General features: G+C 38.5%; 1 protein-coding gene across 1 annotated transcript; it reads right to left on the reverse strand.

Moving 5' to 3' along the window:
• Positions 1–8,170: 8,170 nt before the first annotated feature.
• LOC143861689 (uncharacterized) lies at positions 8,171–10,918 on the reverse strand. The gene is made up of 2 exons (XM_077372564.1): positions 10,461–10,918; positions 8,171–9,741 (listed from the first exon to the last, which is right to left on the reverse strand). The coding sequence occupies exons 1-2, from the start codon at positions 10,530–10,532 to the stop codon at positions 8,641–8,643; spliced, it is 1,173 nt and encodes a 390-aa protein (XP_077228679.1). The 5' UTR covers positions 10,533–10,918; the 3' UTR covers positions 8,171–8,640.
• Positions 10,919–20,608: the final 9,690 nt, after the last annotated feature.

Raw genomic sequence — 20,608 nt, forward strand, 5'->3', positions numbered from 1 at the left:
TAAAGCTTGTAATGCCCAGGCACTTAACTTAGCCTGAGTTGTTGAAGTAGATGTTGGGAAATAATCCTAACGGTGGATGTGGCTTTTGCAAGATCAACGGTCAAGATCATTTGGTTACTTAATTAGTTTTGTGAAAAGTCATTAATGAAAAGACTTTATTTGAAAAGGTATAAACGTAAAGAGACGTTTGGGAAGAGGGATCGGCGCGATGAGGAGTCGCATCTCTTCCCACAAACGCTTATAAAAAAGGTACTCTTGGGTCCTATTTGTACACAACAAATTCATTTTCAATCTTTGAGAATCCACGCTTGAAGAGAAAGAAACCAGTCCCCATCACCGACAGTTGTGTAGCGAAGAGAAACTCAGAGAGAAAGAAAAACCCAATTCATGGCTTCCGGTATGATTTTTCTCATTTACATTCAATCCATATTGTTTCTGTGATTTTCTCAATGTTTAATCGCCAAGATCTGTTGCCTCTTACAGTAGAAGCATAGCATTCCTCCATAAATCATCACAAGACTGTAGATCACTCATTGAAAGCAAATAGGCTTGATATACCTCATAGAACGTACTCCTCCCTCCATAACTGTTGGATTGGTGTTGGATATTACCAAGCCACTATCATCCTTAATAGGGTCACTGTCGTTTTCATCTTCTTGTAGTGTTCCATGCTCCTCTCCAATGTCATTCTCAGATTCTTCTTCAATCTTACTATCTTCACTCTCACCTCCATCATAGTCTTCACATATAGTAGCTTCGACAACACTACGATATTCACTAATTTCTTCTACCACATCAACACAAACATCAAAGTACTGTTTAATTCCATCAAACACATCAAGCTCTACACCATTTTCATCCTCCTCTAAAAGGATAGCTTCGGCAGGTTCTTCATTGTATTCTTCTTGGCCTTGGCTATCATTCATTTCAACTCGATCATCCGCTTCTTGAAGATGAATTGTCTGCTTGTGTTTGGAACAGTCTTTGAAATCTAGGTTGAAAATGTCACTTCCATTAAAGATAATGAATGGCATAACATCCGTATAAGGGCTAGGGATTAACCGTGCTGGCCTAGAGTTGGAGGAATGTATTAGAGTACTCATACTCTCTATGTGCATGATTATCCCGCTTAGGCATGTACATCTCCCGTTCTTGAAACTCAGATAAATTCTTGGGAGGAGACGGGTTTCCTTGTTGTGAAACAACCAATTACTCCGAAAGCTTCAGTGTTGGAGAAGGCGTTATTTAATCTTTTATACTTTAACACTCCCGCTCACGAGTGGCCTCTCTTTTTAGGGTTGGCCTACACGTGACACATGTGGCCCCACTTTTTTAGGTTAACCATTGATGTGGATTCTTAATATCAAGGAGGTTTGAACTCAAGACCTTATGCCCTGATACTAGGGCTGGCAACGGGGCGGGTCGGGGCCGGATGTTGGGGTCCCCTACCCCTTCCCCTCTACGGGGAATTTCCCCCCTCCCCTTCCCCTCCCCTCTGCGGGGATGGTGGGGAATCCCCCTCCCCTCCCCGCCGGGAATATCTAATCCCCTTCCCCTCCCCTCCCCTTCCCCTCCCCGCATCCTTCGGGGACAAAATCCCCGCCCCGCCCCAACATCACCCTCTCTTTAGTCATTGATACACTAATGCTGGGTGTCCCTAATCAACTTGATGCAATTTCAATATATAAAAATGTTATAAACTAACAATCGATAGGCTAGCTGTTAATTAAATTAGCAAGAGATTGGTATAAGGAGTTTGTCTTCTCTTCTTTATATATTGATTGAAATGCTGGGCAGCAACGAACGTCCAGATTTCACTTGTTTGCAGTGTTTTTTTACTTGAAGATTTAATAAGAGAGGGCAGATCCATATTCGGTATTTGTGTGTGGACGATGGATGGATGGACCCATTGGACCGATAGTAGCTGTTGTTGGATGATGGGATTTCCGCACATTGCTAATTGGATTCGATCCAACTTCAATTTTAGATCAAGTGGTATTATAGCCTGCCACTTAGAGCACCCAACATCCAAACCCCATTTTGGATCATTAATTTTGGAAAATGTTATGAGCACTATTGTATTATGATGATCGCACTCCTGACTTTATTAAAAGTAAGCTATGGCCCGCACCATAGGATGATCCAAACCGTCCATTAGATGGTGCACACCCTAAATAGGTTGCGCCCAAAAAATCATTTCCTTAGGTTGATCCTAACCCTCCGATCTGTAGAGGTACTGAATGATCCTATTCCTCTATAGATTGGAGGGTTAGGATCAACCTATGAAAATGATTTTTGGGGCACAACCTATTTAAGGTGTGCCCCATCTAATGGATGGTTTGGATCATCGTATGGTGCGGGCCATACCATACTTTTAATAATAAAATGCAATTTATTTTGGCTACTGATGTTGGCATTACGATTTTTTGATAATTGCATACACTCACTCACTCAGCTTGTCTTTATTATTTCAACATCTGTCAAAAGGTTATTATAGTTCCCAAAATGCTCTCAGAAGCTAATTAAAAGGAAAAGACAAGCTAAGTCTATGTTTGGGGGAATCTTGTAGCCGATCCACAGAGTTTCTAGTAGTTTTTCTAAAAAAAAAACACTTAAAAATATACAAAAAAATAGCATTGATTAACGGGGCGAGGCGGGGCGGGGCGGGGAGGGGACAACTCCATCCCCTTCCCCTCCCCGCACCGGGGAATTTTTAAAATCCCCTTCCCCTCTCAAATCGGGGAATCCCCTCTCCAAACGGGGCGGGGCGGGGCGGATTCCCGCTTTTTCGGGTGAAATTGCCAGCCCTACTTGATACCATGTGAAACAACCAATTACTCCAAAAGCTTATACCATTGGAGAAGGCGTTATTTAATCTTCTGTAACAGTGTTTCATCAATTTTCTTCTTCACGTGTCCAATTCCAATATTTCTTCAACAGTATATGGCATCCCAATATTATACCAACTTTGAGGCCCTCATCCAAGTAGGGATTCAGGTGGATGGTGCATTTGTAGCTGATACACACAGTAAGAAACTAAGAATGTCGATACCCGGACTGGAAAGAAGCCGGTCTCTGCCACCAATAGCAAAGGGGAAGTAAACACAATAAAAGGGGCGAGCGGTTCCAATGGGATTCTCTGAGCTAATCTCTCTTAAGAGCCCAACAGACGTGAACAAGAGAATTTCAAACCTAAAAGAGAATTCACCCCCTTTCCACTTTCACCCAGTGCCATCCTAAAAGCACTGCATTTCAGCCAAAATGGTGACACCCCTTGTGCCAAGTGCCATCGTAAAGCACTTCATTGCAGCCAAAATGGAGACACCCCTTGTGTCAAGACACGTCGGACCCTCTACTAAAATATCACAATGATAAGGAATTTTGCGCCTACAAATAAGGACCCGATCATGTCACCAACCCATGCACCGCGCTCAAGCATGTCATTCAAAATCTCTTGGAGGGCTTGTCCCACAAATATGCAACGTCACACAGAAACCCCTCCCTAACCATGATGTTCCTCTAGAAGCCAACATTACCATTTCCTTTTGAGGCACCCGTAGTGGATTCTTGTTCCCTTATGTGGCCCCTACCTGAGGCCTACGGAGGGGTGGAATACTCGGTTGAGGACCCAAACTACGTCTACACTCTGGCCAGTGGTCCTTCTTAATCCTCAAAATCCAATGGATTAATGGGGAAGAGAACTAGAGATAGTAATCTTGACACCCAGAGAACCACTTTTTCTAAGATTAGAGGGCTCCCCAAATGGTTGGATGATCCAAACCAATCTCCTTTTTTTTTTTTTTTTTTTTGGCGCTACTTAGATAATCTGGTTCCTACCATCATCTCTATATGATCATCTTAAACCACAAATCTGTCGAGGTTTCTATATTGTGCCCATCCCTCTAAGGAGGGTTAGGATCATCCTATTGAGATACTTTTCAAAGCCTAGCCTAAGTGGGGGCTCGAGAAATGAATGATTAGGATTATCATGAGGGCTCAAATGTGAATTTTTTTAATAATAATTCCATATATGTGCGGACACCATGTAAAACTCTGATACCCACAATTCATTGTTTTGATAATGATACCCACAATTCATTCATTTATATCCCTCCATTTTAACCTCCACAAATAGAAGGGTTGGAATACTCTGATACCCACAATTCATTGTTTTGGTAATGATACCCACAATTCATTCATTTATACCTGTCCATTTAAACCTCCACAAATAGAAGGGTTGGGATGATCCTATAGAGCTGATTTTTTTGTCACACCCTATCTATATCAGGGCCCTTCAAATGCATGTTTGCATCACCAAAAATATGTGTGCCCCCCACTGTATTTTGGGTCGACTGAGTAGATAACTCATCTACTCTATAGAGTAGACACTCTTTTCTCTTTCTTTAAGGGGAAAGAGTTTCTACTCTAAACTAGATAACATATCTACTCCGTCGGCCCAAAATACAAGTGGCCCACATTTTTTGGATGATCCAAACCACTCATTTGATAAGCCCTGACATTGATAGGGTGTGCCCAAAAACTCAGCTCCATATGATCATCCCAACCCTTCGATTTGTGGAGGTTAAAGATGGACAGATTTGTGGAGCCATTTTTAACCTACACAAATCGAAGGGTTGGAGTAATCCTATGGAGCTGATTTTTTTGGTCACATCCTATCTAATCAGGGCCCATCAAATGAATGGGTAGTGCCCCATTAGTCCAACAAGGGACCGCTATCTAGAATGTCACTATTACACTCCTTAGAAAACACTTATTGGGCCCACTTCTACATTATTTAAATGGTCGGATCTGTTGACCTGAGCTTAAATCTATATGCTAACCAAATGACTTTGAAATCACCTTGATCAGATGATTCTAAGCCCTTAATTCATTAAGCATCATTTAAAGAACTGTAACCCCTTATGAGGGTTGCCTAATCATGTTCTACATGATCGATTCTTGATATCAAGTACATACCCCATATGCACCTTTTCAGGATGTAAATGTCTTAAATAAACTATCCGTTGAGAGCATTCAATTCATTAGAAAGAAAGGGCCACTAGCAAGGTTTCTGTTGGAAGATAAAGAAAGTCGCTTTTATGTTCTTAAAAGAATCTATCCGTTGGGACCATTCAATTCATAAGTGCTTAAAAATGTCAGTTTTATCCTCTTAAATGAGACTTGTTGTGACCATTCAATTTACCTTGTTTCGCTTATTAGCTTCGTTAGTTTTAGCTGTCTGCACAGAAAAGCTATACCATTGATTTTGGTAACCTTCTGTCAGGGACCATGACTATATGGGTCACACCTCATCATGTTCCATAACATCAAGAGCCCATTATAGCCCCCATAAATTTACAAATGAGAAAAGGGATTTGCTAGGCAATTTCGTTGGCTGACTTTTGCAGGAGAGAATAGACACATAACCTACTTTTTGGCAGATTTTGTCTTATTAATTTAAATAATCTGAGGTGACTATTCTTTCTTGCAAAAGTCATCCGCAATACTTGAAGGTGAGGTGTGTCATTAGACTTGGACGGTCCAATGGATCCTTGTGTCCAAAGGATCCGAATGTTAATGGACAGAAGTTCCGGACGACAGTTGGGTCTGAATCATGTCCGTTGGATCCATCTCCTGAGGTTTGAAATTAACAGCTGGATCTGAATCATGTCCATTGGATCCATATCCTGAGGTTTCAAATTATTTTGGATCGTAAATGGAGCATCTGAATGAGCGCATCAATATATTAATTAACTTTTACATTTCATTTATGTCTATTCATGAAGGATAATTTGGTAAATTTAAAAACCCACTTAAAACCTCAAAACAGGAAACAATATTTCAATTTCATTTTGGGCATGATAAATCGACCCCCATATTTCTCCTCTTTCTCTCTAAATCGACCCCCTAAAATCTTAAATAGACCTCTCTCTCTCTCTCTCTCTCTCTCTCTCTCTCTCTCTCAGCACTGCTGGGGTCGATTTATCACTGCCCTTTCATTCCCCCCCCCCTTTTTATTTTAAGGACGATCCGCCAATGTCTGAAGTAGGTGGATGCAATCCGAAGTGTAACCATTAACACCTTTAGATATTTCTCATCAAATAAATGGAAAAAAAAGATGATAAATGATCAAAAAAATTATGAAAAAAGCTCGTGCACATGATAAATAATAAATACATGAAAATGGCTTTACCAATGTTTCTAAATGTCAGTGAGCCACAATGCGGAAGAGCCTTTCCTAAAAACAGGGTGATTTTTCATGGAAAAAAATTGCCTAAAATGTTTTTCCACAGAAGAAAATTCGAGTCAAGTATAGGGTCCCAGTTTTCCAAGAAAAAAGGAACAATTTCCATGGGAATTTGGAAATGAGTTAGCCAAAGGCTGGAAAATTCAGTTTTGCATGGACAACATATTGTGTGATAATTTTTTCCCAGTTTCTATGGCCCTCTTTGGTTGCAAAAAATGTAGAAGACGGCTGGGCATTTCCCGGAAAATGGAACACCGGATGTTGTTTGATTGCCAAATTTAAGCTCAAATTCCATTTGACTACAAGACATGGAGGGGACATCATTATTAGCTTTTTTCCTAGGTCGCGCCTATGCGGCGGAATGGTCCCCCCTACTAATCTTCCAATGGATAACCTCCATTTTAGTGGATTTTAGATGGGAGAAGAATAGAATATGTCTTGTCTTGTGTAATCATTACATGTTTCTCTCTCTCTCTTCCCTTTCTCTCTCTTCTACTGCCTATTTTGGTAATGACACCCCTACATTTTCCACACCTTATGACGCCCAACCAAACACACTACCACTCATACCCTATTCTCCTCTAGACAACTCTACACATCTCCCATCCTTGTCACCTACCTGTTGACTACTACTTCCACTACTCTCCCAGCAAACCAAACAGGGCCTAAATGTCTTTCGAGACCTGCTTGTTTCCATTTTCCAAGCACCACAAGGAATGCAACAAACTTCAGCACACACCTTCCCCGCTCAAATGTCTGAAATCGAAAGATGAAACCTTGAAACCAAGATATAAATGATCATTCTCATCAGCAACAAGGTAATCCTAAGAAATAACAAACTTCAGCACAGGTGATCTAAGAAATAACAAACTTCAGCACAGGTGATCTAAGTAGTAGGTATCCTACTCCTAACCCAAGGGCCTATTTGGACACCCCCAAATTCGGTCCTTATTTGCAAATAAGATTATTTCAAGTTAAATCTTATTTGCACATAGAATTTGGAAGCCATTAAATGGGGCACACATACAAGACTATGCATATAAGATTTATATGCAAACGATTTTAAGTATCATCCCCAAGAGATCCTAACCTCAACTGTTTCCATCTATACAGTAAATAACTTTTCTCTTCAACGGTAAAGTCTGCTGAAGCAGATTGGGACCCAATACAGAAAGTGTGTAAAGACCAAGTAGGACCCATGATCCTTTACATGACCAGCATAGAAAAGAAAAGTTGGATGTAAGGGCAAAAGAAAAGTTGGGTGTAAGGGCATTCGTAAGTAATATAAACATCCAACCTTCGATTGAGTAAGAAATCAACTTGGGAACAAGATGGAGAAGAAGCACATACCTTCAAGAAGATGTTTATATGGGAGAGAGTAGGAAACAGATCTTTGTTCATAAACACCAGATGGTGAGGAAACCAGATGACAAACAAAGAAAAGAAAGATGAAAGCAGTCTAATCGAAGTAGAGAAACTTTCTAACTACCCCCCTTGAATAAGTGAGATATTAAGATGGAACTAACAGGCAATACAACAGGTATTAGTCGCATGTGTAATACATAAGTCAGATTATCCAAAGGGCATAAATAGATGCATTTTTTTGTTTACACAAGAAAAGAATAGCAAGAATTTCAGAGTCATTAATGTAGATGCTGGTACAAATGATGAAAGGCTAAGATAGATGTCATTTTTTGATGTTATATCTGAACACAAAGAAGTAACTGGTTGCACAACATGAACTCATGAAGTAATGAGAATGGTGAGAATATAAAAAGTCCGGAATGGATGATGTCCACTCTAGCTGTGAATAGGTCATTTGTTTAGCTCTTTTGTGTGTTCTAGAGACTGACTAAATACCTCTGTAAATCAAAATCAGTGATGAAAACAAAAAACAATGATCTTGAATGGCATGAAAAAATATGCACCCCAAAACGAATAAAATCAGTATTATCATCATAGAGAGCTGAGTACAGTCAAAGAGTCAAAAGGCCACACCTATAAAGTTGTAAGAATATATGAATAAATTAGTCTCAAAGAAAACAAAATCCCATAACAGAAAATCTTGGAAATGTCATACGCGCAACCGGGGGATAGTGCCATACCAGGGGTTGGTATGCAACTTTCCATACAGGAAGCTGTTTCCCCCAATGAGCTCCATGGGAAACAGATGTGCTACAAATTGTATCCAATGCTTGAAAAGCCTTTACACAGAATATAACCTTGAGAAGCCATGAACTCACCCGTTCTGGCTGAATGCCTCTAAAGAATGATCTACTTTAGTTTGGTACAACACCAAAGTCAACAATGTCTAGAACACCCCTTCCCCCTCTGAGCTTCATATTAGCACAACAATCCATTACAAAGCAAATTCAATGACTCATCAACAAAATTTAGCCACGGTCTCTGACACAGTTTTCGGGTAATAGAAATCTGTACTTCTCGGCATTCTCTAAAAGATATGCAGGAAGATGAACGGCTGAATATGAGCGAGGTATCGGCCCTAATTTCCCAATAATTTCTTTAAATGTGTACTCTTCTGGAAGCATGTCAAACAAGTCCGCCCCTCGGCAGATCACATCCTGAATTCTTGATGGTTTGAGGTAGTGACTAAACCTCACCCGATCAACGTGACTGTAAGCTTTCATCTTAAATATAAACTCGCTAATATACCTAAAGCAAAAGCTACAGTGCCACCCCGCATCTGACAAGATGTCGTCGGTCTGGCGATAATGTGCATACCTTGTTTTACCAGTCTGATACCTATGGACTGAGGCCCTCCAACTCTTATTATCCAAAAGAAACTCAAAAGAATATAAGTAATTTCGAAGCCGAAGATGAAGAACTTGAGGGATGTTATCACACCATCTCAAGAGATTAATCGTGTGACTGCTAGGTATCTCATCAACATCCGACATTATCAACAAATCATCATCTGTAATACCTGCTATTTTGAGAAGCTGATCAAGCGCAACTCTCTGATAAGCCTCCTCAACAAATGGGTTCTCTCCTTTCCTAAACCTCCCACCGATAGTTCCATAAGTCAGCCTAGACTCAATAAATTTGAACTTATCCCGATTGGCGGCAAATACCTGTGGTTTAGGCAAGCCACTAAAAGTGGAATTCGATTCGAGGATGACAAATTGAGTGATATATGGGTATAGTTCATTCCATCTGATGCTGAGAATGTCCAACTCGTTACTGAACAATACAGCGTCAAAAACGCGCCTTGGACTCTCACGAATTCCCCATCCATGAAGCTTACAGAGGTTCTCCATCGACACATTTTCATGGTAATAGTGCGGAATATTGTGGAATGGTTTTGGGGGGGATTCCCATATTGGCCGTAGAAAATATGATATCTTTTGCCCATGTAAATAAATCCCAAGACCACATGTCGGAACGATGACGAATAGAAGGATAAATGCCTTCAAATCCAACCCTTTGAGAACGCATCGCAATCTAGTCATGCTCAAAGCTGCTCTTGTTGCCTCCTGAAAATTAAGAAATCACATTATCTAATTATGTGTCAAATAAACAGAGACATCTATAAATGCATCTTCAAACAAAAATATGGCAAATAACACTTCGATTATCTCAAGTAAAAAATCAATGATATTATAAAATCAAAGAAATACAAAGTTATTTATTCCTGAAAATTAAACGTGCTACTATAATCCTAAAGCAGCAATAACTAGAAGATTTCCCAAAGAATAAACCAGAAAACATAAATTTGAGAACTTTCATGAATCTATTTCATTCATTTAGCAACCAAAACAGAAAAGTAAATGTACCCAGATATGATTTTTGCAACATGAACACACAATTTAAAAAACCTAAATTTCAAATCGACAATTTTCCAATCGGAATCTCCAAATCCCCTTTAAATGAAAAACCCTCCAAAAATTGCGACAGAAACCTTTAAAAAGAAGGAAATCCCACAAATAAAAAACTCCAACAGAACAAAATAAAAAATCCAAAAACAACCCTAGGGTTCAGATGGTTAAGGCCAATTCCTATATAGAGAACAAATTTGAAAAGGAAAAAGATAGCATATTTGATTTACAGAAGAAAAGAAACCATTATACAAAAAGAAAAAAGAAAAACCCCACTCGCAAATAAATCAAAGATACTACAAACAAAAACAGATCCATCCACAAACAAATACACAAAAAATGAAACAAAAAAGCAAGAAAAAACCCACTAAACATACCTCGCCACAAACATCTTCGCAGAAATCGTCCGTCTTCTTATATCCTCCCTCAGGCATCATGAAGAAACACATAAAAAAGACCCACAAAGAATAAAAAGGAAAAAAATATAAAAAACAGGGCAAAACCCTAATTGCTATTTTACTCCACTATCTCTCTAGGGTTTCAATTTCAGACCCTAAAAATCAGATCGACCACCAAATCGACCAAAACCCACCTCAGAAATCTCGTTGCCGAAGCGAGAAACGCCCCCTCAATAAATCAAGGCAGCGATCTCGCAGTCTCCTCTAGAACAAAAAAGAAAAACAAAAGAGGCCAAAACCTACAAGGGTTCTTAAAACAAACAGAAAAGAAACCCCAAATATAGAAAAGGCTTCTCTCTCTCTCTCTCTCTCTCTCTCTCTCTCTCTCTCTGCGTCTCGGTCTAATCGAGATAGGCAGTTGTTCTTGCAAGGGTTCGAACCCAGTTCCTCCTTTTAACTACACGCTTAAAAAAGTATTATCTGAATTAATATCTGTTTAACATAAAAAGGACCCGTTTACCTTGTTTGATTAGAAAACCCTTTTCTTCAAAGGACAAAAATACCCCTAGATTCATGTCGATCAATGAATTTGCTTGTGGGTATTTTGGTCATTTTCTTTAATCCCAATTGTTGATTGTCCCCCCCACACGTCTATTGACCTAGTCAAGACATCCTCGAGTCGTCCATCGATAATATGTGACTCGTTATGTCTAGACTCTTTCCTTTACCTTTCTTGAAAGTACATAGTCTTTTGGAAGACCAATCACATTTTCCTTTTAGTTCCGTGTTGTATGGTCTACACGGAATTAAGATTGAATTGGCCTTCACCTTCAATATTTCTTAAACATCAAGAGTTATTAATGAATTGTAAAGAAGAGGAAATTCAATTTCATACATTTTATTGATGCCATCTTAATTTTTGCTATTTGTCACACAAATAAATAAACAAATAAAATGAAAGCTATGATTGAATCTTGATATTTGCTCGCCCTTATCATCGAACCAATCTTCAGTTTCGAAGTCCTAATGACTAACGGATTATGTTTCTATAAGTACTAGTATTCTTATCATGGTTAAATTAAGGGAAATGATATCCCCCGTCTAACGGATATATTCCCCCCTTTAACGTTATTCATTAAGTTTTAAAGCCAAAGAAAAACGTTAAAGGGGGTGAATTTATCCTCAAGCAGTGAACCATTCTCACAGAATCCGTTAAGGGGGGGATTAGGGGTGTAAACGAGCCGAGCTTGGCCAGGCTCGGCTCAACTCGTTAAGCTCAAAGGCTCGGCTCAGCTCGGTCAGGCTCAGCCAGGCTCGCGAGCTTTATCGAGCTTGGGTTATAAAGTTTCGCACATGGCAAAGGTTGCTAGCAAAAGCAAATAAGAAAAAAAAAGTGATCATTACAAACAAAAAGTAAAATAGCTGAATTTATAAAGTTTAAAATGAAAAATTACTAAGAAAAGGTAGTAAGTTATGACAATTAAGAAAAAAAAAACCAAAATAGGTTAAAAGTTATGACAATTACGGGAAAAAAATTAATTTCCTATTTTTCACAACCGTTTGATACGCACCCTCAGTACGTTTTTGCAGATGATGTTGACATGACATACGCACCCTCAGTACGTTTTTGCAGATGATGTTGACATGACGAGCCTTAACGAGCCGGCTCGGCTCGGCTCGTTAAGGATTCGGGCCGAGCTCGAGCGAGCTTCCGAGCCCGAGCCAAAATTGACACCCTTAGGGGGGATTGTATCTGTCAGAGAGGGGAAATATCATTTCCCTAAAATAATTTCAAAATTCAAATAATTTGATCCACAGATGCAAAACTAGTCAATTACCTTGTAGGCTCTAGCAATAGAAAAGATTAGAGTGATTTCCAATTCTCATTCTAGAATTCCAATTGCCCTGTGTTGGATTTCGAGTCCAATCTAATAATCAGTTTTGGGCTCATTCAATTCTCCATATCTACAGGTCCTCCTCTTTTTTGGATTTTGAGAATCGATTTGGATTCCAAAACTGATTATTGGACTCGATATTAAATGCAATCTTGAGTCCAATAATAATTAGTTCTGGACTCAATATATAAAACTAAGAGGGCCAAAACGATTTCCAATCCTCAAGCCTAGACTTCCTAAGGCCCTATTGGTTTTGGATTTTGAGTCCAAAACTGGTTGTTGTACTCAAAATTAAATATAATTTTGTTTCCAATAATCAGTCTTGGACTCAAAATCAATTCTCATAATCCAAAACATATTGTGCTTTAGTCCAATTATCACTTTTCGACTAAAAAATAAATCTCAAAGTCCAAAAAAATAGGGCCACAACAACAATCTGATTACTTTTTTTTACAGGGGGAAGCAATTTTTTTAATCATATCATCATTTCCTATGCAACTTGCAAAATTTGAGGACGGATTCCCCAATTTAGAACATTAATTTTACAAACTAAACAAAAAGAGTGACGACAAAATTCAAGATAGTGAAATGTGTTCGTCTGCAACCTTACAAGCATGAACTACAAATCTAACTATTGACCTGCCAAACAGTGGTCTATTTGATTCGATAATTCTCTAAGTCTTCGAGTCATAGAGGGGGCACCCCTTTTTTCAAGGTGGTCACTACCTAAGTACTGAAATAAGAAGAGCAAATTTATTATCTCCAATTAGTTATGTTGATGTTGTCTCTTCCCGGAATGAGTAAGGGAGTTTAAGTCCACAATATCTTAAATGAAAGAGGGCAGCTAACAAAATGGGAATCCCATTTCGAAAAGAAAAAAACAACGAAAAAAAAAGGTGAGAGTCTCTCTCATGACACATGTGCATGAGACAAAGAAGGGGACACGAATCCCCTCAAGGCCAAAAATCAATTTGAAATTGTCAACTCATCACTCAATTTCACCATATTCTTTATTGTGTGTAAAATACATTCATAAAGCAATTGCTAGAAGACCCCTTAATGGACAAATGTGCATGTGCCAGGAACCATCCGGTCTTACCTAAGCTAGTCTCCTTGTTTGGTCTCCATTGATATTAGACAACTTTGGGGAAGGTCCCCTTCATTTTGGTAAGAGTGACTGTCCTCGCTTAGCTAGTGATTTTAAGCGCTTTTTGGTGGGCCTGTTAATGAGCATGGATGGTCCGATGGATCCTTTGAATCCAACTACGTTTAGCCAATTCGTAGATATACAACTTAATCTGATTAAGATCCGAATCGCACCGTCCGAATTCATGTCGGATCGAGAACAAGAAGACGTCTATACTCAGTTGGACTATACCAACATCCAATTAATCAGAAAATTTAAAAAAAAGTGAATTCGTCCTATTTTTAAAATGTGGTTGTGCAGACACCAGTAGCCTAAATATAATATACACCCAAACCATATACTTCTTTGCTTAAGCTACCCCGACAAACGTAGACGGGAAGAACTCAGTTCTACATTCCGATTCGAAATGGGCTGTGACCCAGACACCAAAAGTAGAGTTTGAGGGATTCTTCGAATAGGATTTAACCGAAGTGGATCCGAACGAATTGTTATGTAGGTAAAGGTAAATCCAATCCAAATTTGGTCCTCTCAGTTGGGTCTGTTGAGAGGGTTGAGAGGCATACTGCTTGGCCTTTTGTTGCTGCCTTACTCTAGTCTTCAATAAGTCCCTCAAACGTTCCATGATTTTACTCTCCCTATATAAGGTGTTTTGTTGTTTAATTAATTTGGATAAAGACTTATTTATGAGGAATAAACTTATACTTAATTTCTCATTTAAACATATTTATCAACCTTTAGATCAAGGAGGTGATCTAATATCCACGGTACCGGTTCATTGTAAAATTTAGCTTTTTTAATGACGTAGGAATGGAGCTCAAGTCGACAAAGGCCAGACCATCACAAGATCATGAACCAATGGTTGTTACATGGGAGACTTTTTGTATGGTTGGTGGGCTTGGTCAGTTATAGGTGATGCTCCTTGCATGTGAGTACTGTCCATACAAAATTTGACAATCCCAAAGAATCCTAATGCCCTATTTGTTTTTTCTTCCTTGAAAATTGACAATTTATTAATCTTTAAGTAAAATAGGACGGAACAAGCTGTTCCTTCCAATTACAGAGAGTGGATCAAAGATCCAAAAATAACTCAAAACATGTAAGAGTTACAGAGAAGATACAATCATCATTTCATCCCTGAGGACTTCAACCTTTGCCAAGATGTCCGCTGCCTCATTAGATGATCGCCTCCGGTGCTAATGAGTCCTAAGGCCCTATTTGTTTGGGATTTTAAAAACCGATTGTGGGTCCAAAAATGATTATTGGACTTAAATTTTTTGGAAAAAGACTAATTACAATATGACTATTACGATTTTAAGATTGTTGTAAAAAAACCCTACGAAAAAAATGGAGGCAGATGCACTTATCGATTCAAGTAGAATCATTCCTCATATGAAAAACCCACTTACCAACTACTAAGGATGACGTTGTTGAAGGTTGAGGAATGAAGGAAGTTGAGTTGTGCCACTTGGTCACTCTCCTTAAGAATTGTATTTGCCCCTACAGTGCAACCAAAATGCACGAACCAACATCTAAGAGAAAACTTCTCACGGGCTCCAGAACACGTGCATTCGCTTATTAGTCCTCTTCGAATCACTTCCAAACTATAGTCAGACACTACCGATAGAGGAACAAAGAGTTAACTCTTTAGAAAATAGAATTGTGACTATGTTCTTATTGTTGTCCTTATTCTTTCTTTATAAAGATCACACCCTTTAGAGGAAGAGGAAGCATCTCTCTCTGCATCAGTCACTATATCTATTCGGAGAAGACGAACAATAACACCAAAAATGGGAAGAATTTTTTTAAAATAAACGAGACTCTTGAATAATCTTCCTCCAAAGTAATAAAACTGTAAAACATTTCATTTAAAAATTAACCGCACATTTTTCAACGATAAACATGCTATTTAGGGTTGAAAATAATGAAAGCATTTAGGGGTTGAAAGAGAGAAACCGATCACATGCATGCATGTGTGTGGCTCAGTACGACATGCATGTCGCACTCGAGCCCACGACTACAACACAGATCAACCCATGTGTCATGCCCCAAACCCCCACCTTGAGCATAGGACATGACATCGACGTACACCTGCAAGATAATTCCGACAAGCATACAAGGCTACAAAGCAATAAAAGAAATAAACCTGGCATTCCATAACTAGGATATCAGCATCTCAAGTAATGTGAACCCAACATAGTCCAAATCAAATCTCAACTCCCCCTTAAACCATAATAAATAAGTATAGACGTAGCCTTACACAGTTGTTTACCAATACTCACAGTCTGAAGCAAAAGCAAATAAGCTAAATAAAATCTCGAAGCTCTTACAGTTCCGAAACTAAGCTTCTTTTTCCTCGTTCACCTAACGAGGATCAAACACTGAAATTGTTAATATAACCACAGTCAGCTGAAAAGTTTAGTACATAATAACACACTACAAAAGTGGGGTCAAAAGCATGCTATATAGAGATGGTCAATAGGTAAACGAAAATGACAAAAGCAACACATGAGGTGACTAATACAAATACAATATCTGAGAAACAAAGCTTACAAAGTCATATTCCAAAGTATCATATCAAAGAGGGTCTCAATAAGAGAAGTCACAAAGTCTTAAGAGATCACTGAAAGCGATCAGAAATGTACGAAATCACCCAAAGGTCATCGGCTTAGCCAAAAAATTAAGTTATTTTAACCGACTGCCGGCGGTTCAAAACTAGTTTTTGAGTTCATATACCTGTCGACTAGGTCAGGGAATAGCACCCACTGACGGGACCCAAAAGCCAATGTATAATCCCCATTGGTGCGGGCCATTATAGTTCACATATATACCTAAGCCCCACAAAGGTGTCTACATATACACAAAGTCCAAAGGTACGTACAAAGTTCTAAAGATTGTGGTTCATGTTGGTTCCACAAGATTTTTCAGAATAGTTGGGTATACAACAATCGAAAGGTTTTTATATCAAAAGGGTCACATATTCAATGTGAAAATCGTAGGCTATCAATGAGTATAAAATTCAATTGATTGTGTTCAATAAAAGATAAGCATGCAAGGCCCAAATCAAAGACTAAGGTTATCAAAGATTTCATATTTTCAAAGAGAATAGACAGTTACAAATCAAAAGAGCATATCATTCAATGGAGAATCATATCACTAAAGTGGTATGAAATTACGTATCTTGATATCGAACTACTTTCCTTTTCATAATCACCTACAATCAAGAGTATGAATATTCTCCATGAGTTTCATTATAATTTTACTCCTATCAGGCATATATATCCTCCTATTGACACAAGACATCCTTTGGTGCCTCTTCGGAAAAGAATCGGCAAATCGTCGTAGAGTTCTCTTTAGTATTTTGGAATTATCATCATTATAGAGTTTTCAAAAAAATTTGAAACTATTTTTGGCAGAAAGTACTCATTTCCGGCATATTCGTAGAGTACAAGAGCGTCGAAAATGACAAGAAACGAAGAAGTTATGAATTTTTTAAGTTTTACAATTTCTTTGCGATAATTCCAGATTCGTCCCCGATTTTACCAAAACTTCTACGGACCAAACTTTCTCGTTTTAGCTCCGATTTCCCCGTGGTCGGATCCGTTGGATTCGTATCGACGAGAGGAATCCAACTAATCTAAAAATAATCTAATTATTATAATTATTATAAAGATAATTATCGACGCATATAATTATTATTAAAATAATCTAAAGTTTTTGGTTCGACCCTTCACGACAAACTTTTCTAAAAACCAAAACAATGCGATCTTGGGCTCGTTAGGGATTCCATAACAAAGCGAATCCTAAGGAACCCAAGATCAGTTCTAAGGAACATCTTAAACAAAATCAAACATTTCCTTTCATATTTTTAAGATCACATAATTCTTGTTTTAGGGTTTCTAATAACATAAATCAATAAAGTCTTCGCTTTCCGATTTCAAAACTCAATCTCCTCTTTCTTTCTCACGAGAATCCTCTCTTAGGGGTATAGAAAACGGTTTAGGATTTCTTAATGGCTATAAAATTCTCCTAAGATGTGTATTTGTAGGCTTTCTTAAAGAAACCCTAATCTAACTCTAACTCTTACTGACAAAAACGCCCCTCTTTAATAGAAGGGGATGGATTTTTCAAAGGGGTAGTTTCGGGTATTTACACCATGCGAGCACATGTTGGTGTGTATGCGTTCGTGTTTCTGGTCATTTTAAAATGGGCTCACCCAAAAAAATCCAATGTCCCTTGAATGGCCCAGGTGTTAAAGTATGTGCTCTAAAAGCCAGTTCAACTTGTATTGAAACTTTTAACTAATGAATAAATTGTTTATTTCATGACATCTATTGGGTAATTCATGGAGTATGTGATGTGCTTCTTGACATACGTTTGTCCTTAGATAACATTGTAGGATATGTCATGCACATAGAGAATATGTGGCAGGTAAATATGGCCTTCTGGTTCATTGCAGACCTAGAACGTTCACAGTTGGGTTGAGGTTGGACACCTTGTACCTGTACACAGCCGACATCGATCCTGCCTCCATAAATACACTGGGGGTGGCCTATCTCGGTCACTAGGATAGTGGACCTAGGCAGGTGGAATGGGTGCGATAATTGGATCATGCACTGAACCGATCCCTTGCTGGAATAACTTGCGGACAAGAATTTGATAAGGTTATTCCGTCAAATAGGACCCTTACAAATATTTCCTTAGGCCTGGGGGGTCGTTTTGGTTTGTGGGCAAGTCTTATGGCATTGGTCTAACTAACCATAGTCCACCAGAGGGTAGTACTGGGTCATCGGCAAACCTATGGATCAATAGTGATGCCCAACTAGATATCCTCCAACTCTCTATAAGACAGATTGCATTTGTAGTTTCGATCTCAGCTAAGTCCTTTAGTAAAAGGTCCTTTAGTAAAGGCTTGCCAACCGATTTGATAAAAGTGTTTATCAGATTTTGGAAAACATTGTTTGTTTTGAAAGGACTTTGCAAATGCATTTGTGGACTTAAACTGATAGATCAAAAGGTATACTATTGAGTGGGCCCAGGGGGTAAATTGTGCCCATCCCACTTAAGACCCAACTCGGTAAATGTCGGATTGGAGAATGGACATGTACTTGGAAGTGGTTAGGGTATTTAGATTCGAAGGTCTTCTTCAAGGTAATGTCCTAGTGGGGACCACTTGCCTACTGCGGTCATAGTTACACTACATTGCGTGAGATCGCAGTGGGGCCATGGTGGGCCCTGCAGGAATGACCATTAAAGGATTGCTGGACAATCTACGTTCCATACTTTATTGTGCACGAGGAATGGATTAGATCCATTGTATGTGATATAGGGAGGAGACACACCATACATATGGTGCATACACAGGTAATAGAAGGAGAGATACACCATATTATGGTGGTATTATATTTAATTAACATGTGCTTAATAAATACTTAAATCCTATTGGTTAGAGGTTTAAGTTAAAAGCTTAAATCCTATTGGTTTGGACTTAAGTAATTTATTGTGCATGTGCTTAATTAAAGCTTGAATTCTAGATTTAAGTAAAATCCTATTTGCTACTAGAATGGTGAATTCTTATTGGCTGGAATTCAAAGAAGGAAAGGAGAATTAGAGAAGAACATGGAAATCCACTTGAGTTTGGAAAGCTTCTACACACTTCCTAGCTTGGAAAAATCAATTTCACCCTTAATTATTTTCAAGTTAGAAATAGGGTGGGAGGCAAAGCTATAATTGCACACACTTTCCATATTCAAGAGCGATTCCTAGTGGGAAACAAATTCCCAAGAGAGCTCTATGAAAGGGGTGCAAGGTAGACGAATTTTTCACCTCACCACTCTCAATTTTCTCTCTAGAAAAATTCATCTAGCCTCCCTTCTCCCAGTTTTCTTCTATCACTTCTAGTTTTGTGTTCTAGTTCTAATTATTTTAAAGTTCTAGTTCTAGTTCATGTTGAGTTTCTAGTTTCAAAACTAAGTAGCTGCTGGATTTCAAGTTGGGTTTGGAACCCAATGAAATCTTCTTCTTCTTCTATCCTCGCAAGCTTTATAAGCCACTACTTTGATTGTCGGAGGATTTCGTGTTTGAGAAAAACCGAGCATACCTTGCTGGGAGTACATCAAGCAGTAATTATCAGATAATGGGTAATCAATCATAAGTTTTCTTTTGCTCTTGAAATTCAACTCATCACCAATATGAATCTAGTAATTAGGATATTGGTTGAGTTGTTGGAAATCGATTTGTTTTTTCTTTTTCGCGCATTCTAGCTTCCACCGCGCATAGAGATTCCACCACCAATCTTCATCAAGTCTTTCCGTCCACACAACCTTTTCTAAGGAAGCAAAAGTTTCTTCCATTTTCCAATGTGGGACTAAAGATTTTGTATTGGATTCGCACACTCAGCACATGCTCTTGGGTGTAAGTTTCAAAAGAACACTAAAGGACATTATGAGTAAAAAGCAAAAGGGATATGCTTATTTTGAATATTCCATCCAAATTTTGGGAGAAAATTCCAATAATCCCCCATGAAATTAAAAATAAACTCACAATTGAAAACTAGAAGTATCTTAGCACATTAGGATGATAGGATGCATATGCCATTGTCTTTTCGACTTCAACTAATACTTAGGATTGACAAATCGAGTTAGACCTTTTCAACATTTCCTTGTAGACGTAACCAACTAACCTATCACCGACACTCTACCTTTGATTTTTTTATAATTTTTGAAACATTTTAGCCTTGTTCCCAATATGGTTTCATGAACGTTATAGATAATTGCCCTTAAATTCTCATAGAAAGCGGCCACACCTCTATATTCACGCACTACAAATAATATATTAGCTATTTCAGGTTATGAACCAAGAAAGAGTTTAAAATGCATCCTTCCTATTTGCAGTGAACACTATCTTCCATTTTGCATCTAGGAGTAGGGTACTTGATATTGCTAACAAATCATTCAGTGACTCACTATTACCCATTGAACCTAATCCCATGTATCTTCTTTCACAGAGGTTGGGTATCCTCCACTAATGATTTACAAGACATACTTCAAATCCATTCTTTGTGATTCCTCATAAACCACCTTATTTAT

This window comes from Tasmannia lanceolata, unplaced genomic scaffold (genome assembly GCF_043159265.1).
Source record: "Tasmannia lanceolata isolate RefF3 unplaced genomic scaffold, GAP_Taslan_0.1 ptg000037l, whole genome shotgun sequence".
NCBI lineage: Eukaryota > Viridiplantae > Streptophyta > Magnoliopsida > Canellales > Winteraceae > Tasmannia > Tasmannia lanceolata.

What these genes read in the sequence shown, in the direction of transcription:
- LOC143861689 (XM_077372564.1), bottom strand. Translation starts at nt 10,532, where the DNA reads ATGTGTTTCTTCATGATGCCTGAGGGAGGATATAAGAAGACGGACGAT. An exon ending in GCGAAGATGTTTGTGGCGAG is followed by an intron (nt 9,742 to 10,460) that starts GTATGTTTAGTG and finishes CTTAATTTTCAG; the next exon opens with GAGGCAACAAGAGCAGCTTT.